This window comes from Pseudonaja textilis, chromosome 18, assembly GCF_049901715.1.
Source record: "Pseudonaja textilis isolate UNSWEBS1 chromosome 18, rPseTex1.2, whole genome shotgun sequence".
Lineage (NCBI taxonomy): Eukaryota > Metazoa > Chordata > Lepidosauria > Squamata > Elapidae > Pseudonaja > Pseudonaja textilis.
In genome coordinates, this window is record NC_142007.1 from 3,960,494 (window position 1) to 3,973,993 (window position 13,500).

The 13,500-nt window shown below is 50.5% G+C and overlaps 1 protein-coding gene across 2 annotated transcripts in view; it reads right to left on the minus strand.

Annotated features, from left to right (window-relative positions):
* Window positions 1-13,500, minus strand: part of AGRN (agrin) — a 177,682-nt gene that overhangs the window by 52,522 nt on the left and 111,660 nt on the right. For both annotated transcript variants that reach the window (XM_087914911.1, XM_087914912.1), the window contains exons 5-8: window positions 12,026-12,250; window positions 9,303-9,527; window positions 7,669-7,875; window positions 1,895-2,116 (exon numbers count right to left, since the gene is read on the minus strand). In XM_087914911.1, coding sequence (XP_087771037.1) covers window positions 1,895-2,116; window positions 7,669-7,875; window positions 9,303-9,527; window positions 12,026-12,250 — 879 coding nt within the window. The remainder of the gene's footprint in view (window positions 1-1,894; window positions 2,117-7,668; window positions 7,876-9,302; window positions 9,528-12,025; window positions 12,251-13,500) is intronic.

The following is a 13,500-nucleotide window of genomic DNA, read 5'->3' on the forward strand; positions in this document are numbered from 1 at the left end:
AAACCCCTTTTATTTAAGGTTAAAGTGAATTCCCTCTCCAGAAAAGTCCCGGCAAACAGTCTTTTATGAGATTTCACAACTACAGACCTTTATCAGGCTGGGAGAGTTGCCAGGCTGATAGCTTCCAAACGCTACGCTGTAGCAGCAATGACTTGGCAAGAAGTCAGGAATAGATCTTCACACTAATTAAACGAACTAATTGTCTCCTGCAAACCCCATTCCCCTTTTGCTCCTCTTTATTCCTTATGGGAGGGGCCATTCACCATCCACCTGAGTCTTTAGTGCCAAGTCGATTCTTGTTCCTTAACTGTTCCCTTCTTCTGGCAGCTCTGTGCATGCGCACACTGGGAACAGGCTCCAGCTGCTCTTCTTCCCCACTGATGTCCAACTCCGAAGACAGCTGATAACTGTCAGACGGCCCCGTCCCTGCCTGGCAGATCCCTCGTCAGAGCCTTCCCCAGACTCCAGGACTGGCCCATGTTCCTCCCCAACCTCCTCACGGTCCAAGTCTGCCTCCAGCTATGCTGGCTGCTGGCAGGCCACAACACTCTTCTCCACATCTCTGGGTTCTCTTTCCCCTCCCCATTACCTCTCCGGTTCTCCCTCCCCATTACACTGGATTCAAGATTGCAAGCTCCTTCGACAGCAGGGGATTCTGGGGTAAAGTTTCTGAAGCGAAATGCTTACACATCCCTCTCTGTTTGTAATACAGCCGGTGGGAATGGTCCGACGCTCGGTTGAATCTTTCATAATAATTTTTTAAGTGGAGGTTTGTGAAGGCCTGGAGCGAGGCCAGGAGAGGCTGCGGCTGCTAGATGAGTGGGGATTTGAAATGGGAGCTTTGGGGCCCAGAGGTGACCCTCAAATCAAGCTCCTCCACCCAACCTCCCCGGCACCAGAGGCCTGACCCACAATGGGCGGTTAATTGGGGTTAAGAAGCTACGGCATCTAGGCCAATTTTTTGAGACCGCAGTAGACCTCAAGTTTGGGATGCTCGGAAAAACAGACCCCAAGAGCTCAGGTTGAGACAGGTTATTTTACTGCACGAGACATTAGAAAGGAGAGATGTTTAAATATTTTAATCAATTTTCGACTTTTGAGGGCTCCCTAAAAGAACCGCTGCTTTGTTGAAAAATAGAGGACCATCGACTCGGGATGGCTGGGATTGTATTCAGTGCCACGTTCCAGCAAGTGCTTTTGGCTTTGGAAGGCCTGTTTGCTTTGCCATCCTGGTTTACAAGTCTGTCCGGCCGGGAAATGAATAGTTGTCTGCCACATCTATTTATCTCCACCCCCTGCCTTTTCTCCCCAGGGCTTTACTAGCAGTGGTGACTCTTCCGTCCCAAGGACCAGCCCATAGATTTCCACTGCTCTCCTCTCCTCTGCCTTCTGCACTGTTCCCAACTGTTCCTCCTCTTCCTCATCAGCCACCTGGGGGCTGACGGACGGTCCAGGTGCTCTCCCTCCCTCTCTCTGCCAGCTCCATTCCCTCTCCCCCCGCCCCCCCCGCCGGAGCTCCCAGGTTGCCTTGATGCTGATCCTGACTCCCACGCCTCCTCCTCTGATTTGGCTGCTGGAGAGGCCGGCGGCCAACAGGCCACAACACCACCAATTTTGCCCTGGTTGGGCTTCCTTCACTTATCACTCTTCTGATCCCACTCAGATAGCAGAGCTCCCAACAATAGGAGCAGCCTATCTGAATCTTTAACCGAGTTTGGAATGTCACTGTGTTTCCCCTCTAAATCTCTCAGAAGTAAGAATGTGAAATTAGGCTAAAAGCTGGGGTGTCGCTTTTCAGAGCCCTCCCCCAAGGATAATTGTTCATTCTTTCCTATTTTCCATTCTTTTCCTATTTTCTCTCCTATTTCAGGCAGCAGGGGATCTAACGGCTCACCGCAAGGGCCCTTGTGTTTCATGCGGATCTCCTTCCGGAGGGCACACGCCATGGCGTCCAGCTCGCAAGGGTTGCTGTAGGTGAGGTTGTCGCTGCCGCAGACCGGATCGTAGATGCTCTGGCACACTTGTTGGCACTCGCAAATGGCCTCCTGGTTCTTCACCACGCAGGTGGCTCCAAACTGGCACTCGACGCTCAGGCAGGGGCTCGGCTTGGCCAGATCTGAATCGGAAGAGCAGGAAAGCGGGTCGAATGGTTAAAGAAGCAGGGAGCTGGACAGAACCTTCAACCTCCATCTCTCTCCCCAACCATTTGGGCGAAAGGATCAGGAACAGAGGCCTTAGCAGGTCGCTCTGTTACCCAAACCAGGCAAGACACGTCTCAAGGCAAGGGAATTCCCCTGTTGTGGTTCGACGACAGCCAGTTCAGACGGCAGCGGAATTTGGACAGTGGTGAAGAACGAGGACCAGTCAGGGAGTCTGGGGAGGACTCCAACGAAGGATTTGCATCTGACACAGATGTGGGGCCATCTGGGAGTTGTGTGCTGACTCCGGCCAGGCGGAGAGAGAATAACTGGCCTAAAGTCTTCCAACCTGCTTTCATGTTTACGGCAGGACTAGAAATCACCGTCTCCTGGTGATTGGCCCGGGCAGCTTTCAAACCTAAGAAGGGGCTGGAACTGAAGGTCTTTAACCATTAGACCAAACTAGATCCCATTTGTATCAATCATGTTCTTTTTCCTTTTCCTCTACAAATATTAATTATTGCTCTCCAGCACAGCAGCAAGTATGATTTAGAACTACCTAGTAGGCACCAACATTTATTCCTGGGTCCCTGAAATAACTATTGTTCCATCTTGGGGGTAGGCTTATGCATTTCCTATAAGGACTTTGATTTGATATAGTCAACACGTCAGAGCAACCAGCTTTAGTTCTCAGGATTTTAGAGCCCACCAAAGCACAATCTGCTTCCAGTCCCAATGAGAAAAAGATTTGTACCGCTATAGGTATATAAACTTAGAATTCCTCAACCTTTTAGCGACTCTGGGTGAAAAAGGAGGTTTATTTATTGATGATCTCTCTCTCTTTTTCTCTCTCTGTGTGTATTTCTCTCTCTCTCTGTATCTGTGTATTTCTCTCTCTCTCTCTCTCTCCCCCTCTCCCTCCCTCTCTCTCTCTCTTTATTTTTATCTCTCTCTCTCTCTCTTCCTCCCCCTCTCCTTAATTGGCTCAGGACAGGGCCCTTCACATACCCAGGAGGTGGGAAGAACAAAAGTATGTAAGGTAGTGTGGGGGTAAGAGGAAATTGAGGAATGGGGAGTGAAAGTCTGTAATCATTTGGCCTGCCGATCTCGGTGCAACGCAATGCCAAGTTGCTCAAAGGAAGGGTGCGGAAAGCAGGCTGGGAGAGGGCTATTCACCACAAGGGAGCATTTCACAGAGGGAGGGAGAGAAGGAAGCAAGAGAGGAAGAGGAAGGTGGGGAAAACACGGAGACAGGATGACCAAACGCAGTGACCAGGAAGCAGCAGCCATCGTTCGTTCTAAAGTTCCCAATTTTCTTGCGAGGGTCCGTCGCGGTGTGTGCAAACAAAACCAATCTTAAAAATAAGACCCCCAGCCCAACGGGGCGGAAAGGACTGTGAAGTTCAGGCTCTCAAATTTTGCTAGATTGTTACGGAAGGGAAACAGCCACCACTGCTAGCCACTTCCCTGCAGGTAGAAAGCAAGCCTGTCAAGGAGATGGCAAGCCATGCTACTTTTCTTAGCTCCTGGGCTAGCAGCTTTTCTGTGGGATTTAATCACAGCCGACCAGCTGCAGGCAAACTTACCTCATTGGGCATGCACGCGCCTCAGAGCTGATTTTCGGCCTCCCAGAGGCTTCAGGAAGGCTTCTGTAGGCTTTTCAGGCTGAAAATGAAGCCTGTTTAATCACTTCCTGTTTTCCCGGAAATACCGGAAGTGACGAAACGGGGCTAGTTTTCAGCCTGCAGAAGCCTGCAGAAGCCATCCTTGAAGCCTGTGGGAGGCAGAAAAAGGACTCAAACTGGCCAAAAATCAGCTATGAGGGGCAGTGCAGGTAAGGGGGTGGTGGGGATGGGTGGGTGGGGATTGCATGCGCATGCGTAGGGAACGTGGGGGGGCAGGCGCATTCCGAGTTACAGTGGCACTGAAAAAAAGGGACTGAAGGACCGTTTCTCACACCTATGACCACTGCAACATCCTCACGATCACACGATCCACAGTCAAGGCGCTCGGCAACGGCTTCCCATTTATGACAGTCACCGTATCCTGGGGTCGTGCGATCCGCTTTGACAAGCACACTCCAATGGGGGGAGATCCGGATCCACGTCCCTAACTTTGAACAAGTGCGATGATTCCCTTTCACCAACGGGGCGAGGAAGGTCGCTGTATGGGGCAAACGCGCCAAACCGACGTTTCACTTGGCAACGGAAATGTTGGGCTCAACCGAGGTTGTAACCCAAAGACTACCTCTCTTCATGCAACGGGCTTGATCAGGCCGGTGAAAGACCTACAGGGACGTGTCCCCAAACCTCCTTAGACTGGGCTTAACCTTGGGATGGTTTTATTTCCCCCCCCCCCCTCTGGCTGTGCCAGTTGCTTCCTATCATCCTGCTTGTTAAGCGTGGGACCACCCAAGCCCAGAAGACGCGCTAATACGGTCCCCAGGCTCAAAAATGCAGGGGTGAGATGCTAGCGGTTCACACTGGTTCGCACGAACCGGAAGTTAATTTTTTTTTAAATTAGAACGACTGGCTGGTCCTGCCCATTCCTCCCCTCCCGAGTCTCCACAGGGCACGTTTTGGATCCCAGGTAAGGGCAGGGCCCGCGTGGAGGCTTGGGGATGGTGAAAAATGGGCCTCCTGGAAGTTCAGAAGTTCCACAGAGCCTCCGGAGTCTGGGGGAGGCCATTTTCACCCTCCTGGAGCCTGAAGGAAAGACTCTGGAGCCCCGGGAGAGTGAAAACGCCCCCACCTGCCGTGTTGCAGGAGGCCGACTAGGCCACACCCATCATGGCCACGCCCACCCAGCCACCATGCAGAGAACCGGTTGCTAAAATTTGTTTTGAAGCCCACCCCTGTTCAAAATGTCGTGGGAATGCATTGGGCACCTTCGGGAGAAGGGTGCAGCTTTGGTGATTCCCTACAAAGGAGAAGAAAATGCCGGCCACCAGCTCTCTCGTGCCACCCGGGCATTGACGGACAAGGGAAAGATGTGCCGAAAGGCTTTCAAAGCAAAAGGATTTCCACCCTCTCCCCCCTGCCCCCCACTCTCTGCAAAATGCAGGGAAACAAGCGATGCCAAGAGGAAGCGCAAAACGAGTGCAGGAGAGGAAAGCAGCGAACCTCGCAGCAGAATTCTCCTGGTAGAAGGAGCTGAAGAGCTGGGCAGGCGCACTTCCTTTCTCCGGACAGGAAACACTAGAAGACACAAGACAACAGAAAGAAAGAGAGAAAGAGGAAGGAGAGAGGGAGGAGAGAAAGAAAGGAGGAGGGAGTGGGGAGAAAGAGAGACAGACATCGCTATGGACTGCTAACCCCAAGTTTCCAGGCACACACCCCAATTTTAAGTTCCCCTGGCAGAGAATTGGCATTTTTTTTTTTTTTTAAAAAAAGGGGGGAGTCCAGCTTTTCTTCAGCTGAATTTCTGTCAATTCCACGCAAGAGGGAATTGCCATTTTACCTGGGGAAGGGGGCAGGTTTAAAATCCGTTTTTTTCTCTCTCTCCAAAACTAGCATTTGGGAACTGCCAACAAGGCAGAACAAAAAGTGAGAGGAGAGGAAAAAAGCACCTCTGTAATATAAACACTTGGGCGAACAATCGCTCTTTAAATCAAACCCGTGATTATTTTACATTTCCTATCGAAGAATCTCGGGGCGATTTGAAGATGAAAAAGATGTATTGTGGCGGAAAAATTAGTGGAGAATTATTTGCCTCAGTGAAAATGTTTGACTGTTTTCGATGTGTTTGTGTGTGTGTGTGTGTGTGTGAGGTGTGTGATATGTAATCCACTTTGCTTCTGCACACCAGACAGGGGAGATTAATTTTCTTCTTCCTTTCACACCCAGTGGTTTGTTTTTTTTTTTGTTTTTTTTTAAAAGCCAGCCAGAAAAACAAGACTTTTTATCTTTCTTTCTTTTTTCCTGCATGCTCCTGAGAGAGATAGTATCATATCTTTCCCCCTGTGAATTTTCAGAGGAGGTGGAAAAAAACGAATTACCGTGGTTTAGCTAGTGCGTTTAATTCAGTTACTGATTTAACTTGTTTTGAGGGTCGCATCGTACACAGAAACCACGGACTGAAGGCACATTTTCCCCAGCAGGCAAACCTGTCCAGGGTTAACAAGGAATCAAATTTGCATGTCGTAGAAATGAAGTTACTAACTCTTCTTTTGACATGATTGCGAATCAAGTCCTTATTAAACGAAAGCCTCTTCGGCAGTCGATTCTCTGCATGGAATTTCCCTGAGACACACGTTGCCATAACTTATTACAGGGAGTCCTTGACTCACAGCCACAATGGAGCCCAATGTATCTGCTGCTAAACAAAACACTTTGCTGAGTGAACTTTGCCTCGTCTTACGACTTTTCTTGACACCATTGCTAAGTGAATCCCTGTGGTTATTAATAGCGACAGCTCTTAGGTTTGTATACCGTTTCAACGTGCTTTTACATCCCTCTCTAAGCGGTTTGCAGAGTCAGCCTATTGCCCTCAACAATCTGGGTCCTCTTTCGACCCACCTCGGAAGGACAGAAAGCTGAATCAACCTTGAGCCAGTTGGTCAGGATCAAACTGCTGGCAGTGGGCAGAATTAGCTTGCAATACTGCATTCTAACCACAAAGAAGGAAGGAAGGAAGGAAGGAAGGAAGGAAGGAAGGAAGGAAGGAAGGAAGGAAGGAAGGAAGGGGGCAAAAGTGAACGGGAAAGTGGCATAAAATAAACAGGACAAATTGAACCACCTGGATATCCTCTTTGTATCCTTCCTGTGTTTGGGAGAACGAGCTGCCTGTTCTGAGCTCTTCAAGGGAAGCGCAACCTTCTTTGCGTGCCTCCACTTCTGACCTCCACAGACTGAAGCCCAGGAAGAAAAAATGCCACTGAGGTTCAGCCCAGCAGTGGTATCCTGCCGGTTCGCACTGGTTCTAGTGATCTCATAGCGCCGGTCAGCAGTTCCCCACCCGCCTCTGCCCTTTTCCTATCCTATATTTCCTTTGTTCGTAGCTCAGCTGATAGGCAAGGCAGAGCAGATCACTGCAGCTCAGCTGTTTTACTCACCAGCGCTGACGGTTAAGTTTTCGTGCTTAAAATTGCCCGTTTTAGAACTCTCCGCCCCCGCGCGCCACAAAACCTGCAGTCAAATATTTTGAATTCCACCACTGGTTGATCCCTGCAAACTAAGAAAGGTTTGGAGAATGGAAAGGCGTGTTAAGGACCTTGATGGTGCCGGAGGGAGCGTGTGAGGCCCAAGCCGAGAAAGGAATCAGCAAGCAGGTAAGACAGGAACGAGAGAAAAAGAGATGAAAAGATGGAGGATGGACAGGACTGAACACTCTTATCCGAAATTCCCCGTAAGGACAAAAGGACGACAAACAGAGACAGAGGCCACAGGAGGAGAGCAGGGAACGAAGGAAGGAAGAGAGCAAGAGGGGCTGCATTTCATCCTGAAGGGTCAGACTTACCTCTTACGGCTGCGCCCACTGGGCAAAGGCAGAGAAATGGGTGAGTTTGGGGGGCCCGTCTGGCCTCACTTACCACAAGGTCCATGGTGCTTGACTGGAATGGCAGCCTTCTGCTGGCACTCCGCCTTCTGGCGCTCACAGTCATTGAAGTAGGTCCGGCTGTCCCTGCCGCAGAGAGGCTGGTAGGCGCCATCGCAGATGATCCGTTCGCAGGAGCAGCGGGCGAGGCCCCGGCGGATCAGGCACACGGCGTTGAAACGGCACTCGTCCCGGCATCTGTCTGGAGATGCCAAGGGGAGAAGGGGGTGTCAGTCTCAGCGGTCCCACAAAGGCAGGTGAGAGGGGAGGGAGGGAGGGGAAGGAGGGAGAGAGAGAGAGGGGAGGGAGGGGAAAACTAGGCTAAAGGGAGTTCTAGTTCCACCTTAGACATGAAAGTCAGCTGGGTGACTTTGGGCTAATCACCAGGAGGTGATTAATTCTAGTCCTATCCTAGGTATGAAAGCTGGCTGGCGACTTTGGATCAATCACTAGGAGATTGGGAGTTCTAGTGCCACCTTAGGCACGAAAGCTGCCTGGGTGACCTTGAGCCAATCACCAGGAGACAGGGAGTTCTAGTCCCACCTTAAGCTGACTGGGTGACTTTGAGCCAATCACCAGGAGACAGGGAGTTCTAGTCCCAACTTAAGCTGACTGGGTGACTTTGAGCCAATCACCAGGAGACAGAGAGTTCTAGTCCCACCTTAGGCACAAAAGCTGACTGGGTGACTTTGAGCCAATCACCAGGAGACAGGGAGTTCTAGTCCCACCTTAAGCTGACTGGGTGACTGAGCCAATCACCAGGAGACAGGGAGTTCTAGTCCCAACTTAAGCTGACTGGGTGACTTTGAGCCAATCACCAGGAGACAGAGAGTTCTAGTCCCACCTTAGGCACAAAAGCTGACTGGGTGACTTTGAGCCAATCACCAGGAGACAGGGAGTTCTAGTCCCACCTTAGGCACAAAAGCTGACTGGGTGACTTTGAGCCAATCACCAGGAGACAGGGAGTTCTAGTCCCACCTTAAGCTGACTGGATGACTTTGAGCCAATCACCAGGAGACAGGGAGTTCTAGTCCCACCTTAAGCTGACTGGGTGACTGAGCCAATCACCAGGAGACAGGGAGTTCTAGTCCCACCTTAAGCTGACTGGGTGACTTTGAGCCAATCACCAGGAGACAGGGAGTTCTAGTCCCACCTTAAGCTGACTGGGTGACTTTGAGCCAATCACCAGGAGACAGGGAGTTCTAGTCCCACCTTAAGCTGACTGGATGACTTTGAGCCAATCACCAGGAGACAGGGAGTTCTAGTCCCACCTTAAGCTGACTGGGTGACTGAGCCAATCACCAGGAAACAGGGAGTTCTAGTCCCACCTTAAGCTGACTGGATGACTTTGAGCCAATCACCAGGAGACAGGGAGTTCTAGTCCCACCTTAAGCTGACTGGGTGACTTTGAGCCAATCACCAGGAGACAGGGAGTTCTAGTCCCACCTTAAGCTGACTGGGTGACTCTAAGCCAGTCCCCACCTCCACATGGTGGTTATTGTAGGGAAAATAGGAGAAGGGAAGAATATCAGTTCTCTTCACTCCCTTGAGTTATTTATAAAAAAATAAAAAGGAGGGATTTTTTTTTAAAAAAAATTGAAAATAAATGAAAATAAATAAAAGACTTACCTTGCACCTGGCACTGTCCCGAACGCAACTTCTGGATCTCGATGCCCCGGATGGCCCCCGTCCTATGCAAGACGCACTCGTTCTCGTAGGTCACCCCGTCGTCCCCACACGCTGGCTCTTTTTTTAAGGGGCAGCTTTCCGGCCTGGGCAACAGCTCGGCCCGTCGCGAGCGAGGGTTGACCCGACACACTCTATTCATGTCGTTGTGAGTGTTTTTGCAAGGATCTGCGGGGGTGGGGTGGGGTGGGGGGAGAGGAATAAGAAGGGCCATTTGGGAAAAAAAAAAAAACAGACACAATTTTTGCATCCCATGCAAACGGCTCCCTCTCAACCTTGGAGATTTTCCTGATGGCTCGCTTTCCGGGCCCACGATTCTTCAACCAGGAGTGGTCCTGGCTGAGAATTCTGGGAGTTGAAGTCCGGATGCAAATTCGGGTCGTAAAATGTATTTACGACATCAGGAGGAGGAGGAGGAGGACGAAAAGGAAAGAGGACGAGGAGGAGAAGAAGAGGAAGAGGAAGGAGGAGGAGGAGGAGGAGAGGAGGAGGAGAAGAAGAAGTGGAGGAGGAGGAAGAGGAAGAAGATGAGGAAGAAGGAAGAAGAGGAAGAAGGAAGGAGGAGGAGGAGGAACAAGGAGGAGGAGGAGGAGGAGGAGGAGGAGAAGAAGAAGAAGAAGAAGAAGAAGAAGAAGAAGAAGAAGAAGAAGAAGAAGAAGAAGAAGAAGAAGAAGAAGAAGAAGAAGAAGAAGAAGAAGAAGAAGAAAGAAGAAGAAGAAGAAGAAGAAGAAGAAGAAGAAGAAGAAGAAGAAGAAGAAGAAGAAGAAGAAGAAGAAGAAGAAGAAGAAGAAGAAGAAGAAGAAGAAGAAGAAGAAGAAAAATAAGGAAGGAGGAAGAGGAGGAACAAGAAGGAGAAGGAGGAGGAGGAGGAGGAGGAATAAGGAAGAAGGAAGAGGAGGAGGAGAAGCGGAGGAAGGTGGTCAATGTGTTTCGCCATTTGTAACCTTCCCAGCCAGCTTCCCACAAGCGAAGCCAGTCCGGGAAGTAGAATTCGCTTAACAAGGCCAGCGATTCGGATTAACAACTGCGGGCAAGGGCGGCCGTCTTCTTCTTCCTTAAGAAACACCTTGCTTAGCAACGGATGTTTGGGCTTTTGCAGCGGTGGCCCTAAAGTCGAGAACTCCCTGCATGGATTGAGGCCGAGTGCCCAAAGAGGTCCTTGTGAGCAAGCGAGCGCGAGCAAGCTGGGATGAAAAGGGACCGGCTTGGGATTTAAAACACTTGGATCTTTGCGCTTGAAGCGGATCACCTCCCTTGCAGTGCTTGGAAAGGCTTATCAGAAAGCAAAAGACGCCCAGCTGCAGATCATCCAGATACAGACAGGAGCTGGCTAATCCCCTTCTCAGCGTCTCCACATGGGGAGTTTTCAACACCCCGGCAGGCTTCAGGCTCCCTTAATAACCCAAATGCAAAAATGCACATTTGGGGTTTTCCCCCCCACCCCACCCCTTAAATGCAGCACCACGCGGTGCTGTGGAACACCTCCATCTCTGGATCAGACCCAGGGGGACAATAGATTAATATGTCACCATGGAGACAGGAGAAGTGTGTGTGTGTGTGTGTGTGTGTGTGTGTCTCACACCTTAACCCTGCAGAGAAAGCGAAGAGCAAGATCAGTGGCCTGTGCTCGGATTCCAGGGGGGATTTTGCCGAAGGATGGATGGAAGGAAGGAAGGCAGAAACAATGAAAGAAGGAAGACAGAAATAAGGAAAGAGGAAGGAAGGAAGGGGAAGAGGAGGAGAGAGGAAGGAGAAAGGGAGGGAGGGAAGGAGGGAGGAAAGAAAGAAGGAAGACAGAAATAATGAAGGAAAGGAAAGAGGAAGGAAAGAAGGGGAAGAGGGGGAGGGAGGGTGGAGAAAGGGAGGGAGGGAATAAGGAAGGAAAGAAAGAAGGAAGACAGAAAGAAGGAAAGAGGAAGGAAGGAAGGAAGGAAGGAAGGAAGGAAGGAAGAAGAGGAGGAGAGAGGAAGGAGAAAGGGAGGGAGGGAAGGAGGGAGGAAAGAAAGAAGGAAGACAGAAATAATGAAGGAAAGGAAAGAGGAAGGAAAGAAGGGGAGGGAGGGTGGAGAAAGGGAGGGAGGGAATAAGGAAGGAAAGAAAGAAGGAAGACAGAAAGAAGGAAAGAGGAAGGAAGGAAGGAAGGAAGGAAGGAAGGAAGGAGGAAGGAAGGGGAAGAGGAGGAGGGAGGGTGGAGAAAGGGTGGGAGGGAGGAAGGAAAGAAAGAAGGAAGACAGACAGAAGGAAGGAAAGAAGGAAAGAGGAAGGAAGGAAGAGCCAGCGCTGTCCGAAGACGTCTCCGTGGTCATGTGGCCGGCAGGACTAACCGCCTTCGAAGGCGCACGGAACGCTCTTCCTTTCCCACCAAAGGGGTCCCTATTTTTCTTCTTGCATTTTTTTTTTAACGTTCTTTCGAACTGCTAGGTTGGCAGAAGCTGGCCCAAGTCAACGGGAGCTCACTCCATTCCGTGGGCGCTAGGGATTCGAACCGCCAAACTGCCGACCTTTCTGATCGACAAGCTCAGCGTCCTAAGCCCCTGAGCCACCGCGTCCCATGATGAATAGACTTGACACTCCCCCGTACACTGACCACGTTACCCGGATGGGTGACGAAAGGTCTGCGGGAAAACCACCGAAACCAGAGCCCCTGCCCCAAGACCCTCTCTTACCGCACGGCCCATCAAACTTCTTGAAGATGTTCTCCTGCTTGTCGCAGGCGTGTCGGTTCAGGTGGCACTCGCTGCGGTAGTCCTTGCCGTCGCTGCCGCACACGGTGTTTTCGGGGAGGCCGCCACAAAAGGACATGCAGATACATTTGGCCGACTGCCCGTCCGTGGATCGTACGCAGGTGCTGCCGAAGCTGCAGACCACTTCTGCGCAGGGGTCTTTCGAACCTGAGGAAGAGGGGAATCAAACAGCCAGCCCAGTGAACAGGAACCCTGCGACCAAAAGGCAGGCGAAACTGGAGGAGAAGCGAAACGCCTTCGAAAGAAAAAAAAACAAGGGAGTCCAATTGCGCCTCCTGCAAAAAAACGCTTTTGGGACAACAATGACCTGGAGGACTGAGAATCTCTGCCGACATTTAGCCGCACAATTTGGGATGAACACCCTTGGAACGGGGCGGGAGTAGGAAGGGATTTCCAGAGGGAAAATAAATTTGCAGGCTACAGGAACCATTTGCACCTCTTCAGGTGACTCTGAGGACACAGATAAACCTCTCAAGTGGCCTCAACGACCCTCTAAAAGGATGCAAACGACCAGCTCTGTCTGCAAGGAATATAAACCCTTCTGTTCTTCCCCACCGTTCAGTCAGAGCTGAAGAAGCTTCTGGGATGAGAAGCGAAACGCCTTCGAAAGAAAAAAAACGAAGAAGCACAGAGGTGAAAATACACCTGGAGGATCTGTACAGACCTGCAGGCAAAACCAGCTTCTGGATTGTGGTGGGGGGATTAGATGAGAAGCCTCAAACCACTTTGTTACCCCAATTTCCACGCTCCGGGATACTGAGCCGACAGTCAGAAATAACGGTATCGCTGCGAACATGCTCAATTTGGTCAGTGCCCAACAATTCACCTCCATAGCCAACATTTTCCTGTTTCTGGGGTGCCTGGTGCTCTCTGAGCTTGGTGGTTTTCTTGCAGACGTTTCATTACCGAACTAGGTAGCGTCATCAGTGCTAGAAGGTAGAAGGGTTCGCTGTTTCTATATAAATGTAAATACCAAATATAGTTTGCCCAGTGAGCAAAATTATATACAAGTGGCTTGCCCTCCCATTAACACAGACAGAGCAAGCTACTTGCTCTGAGAGACCAACCCTCAACTCCCTTTTAGCGCTGATGACGTTACCTTGCTGGGTAATGAAATGTCTGCAAGAAAACAAATGAGCTCAGACTGCATCAAGGACCCTACAGTCCTCCTCCTCTTTCTCCACTCTGCAAACATCACTCCCTTCTCGTATTGATGACATTATCTAGTTCGGTCATGAGACGTCAGGAAGCAAGCCACCACGCTCAAAAGACCACCAAGGACCCCCGTAAGTTCAACCCCGAGCTACAACAAAATATTTGCCACATTGAGAGTCTCAATTATTTGGAAGCACAGCCCCATTTATTATGAGTTTCCTTTCCAGAGAAACTCCAGGCAT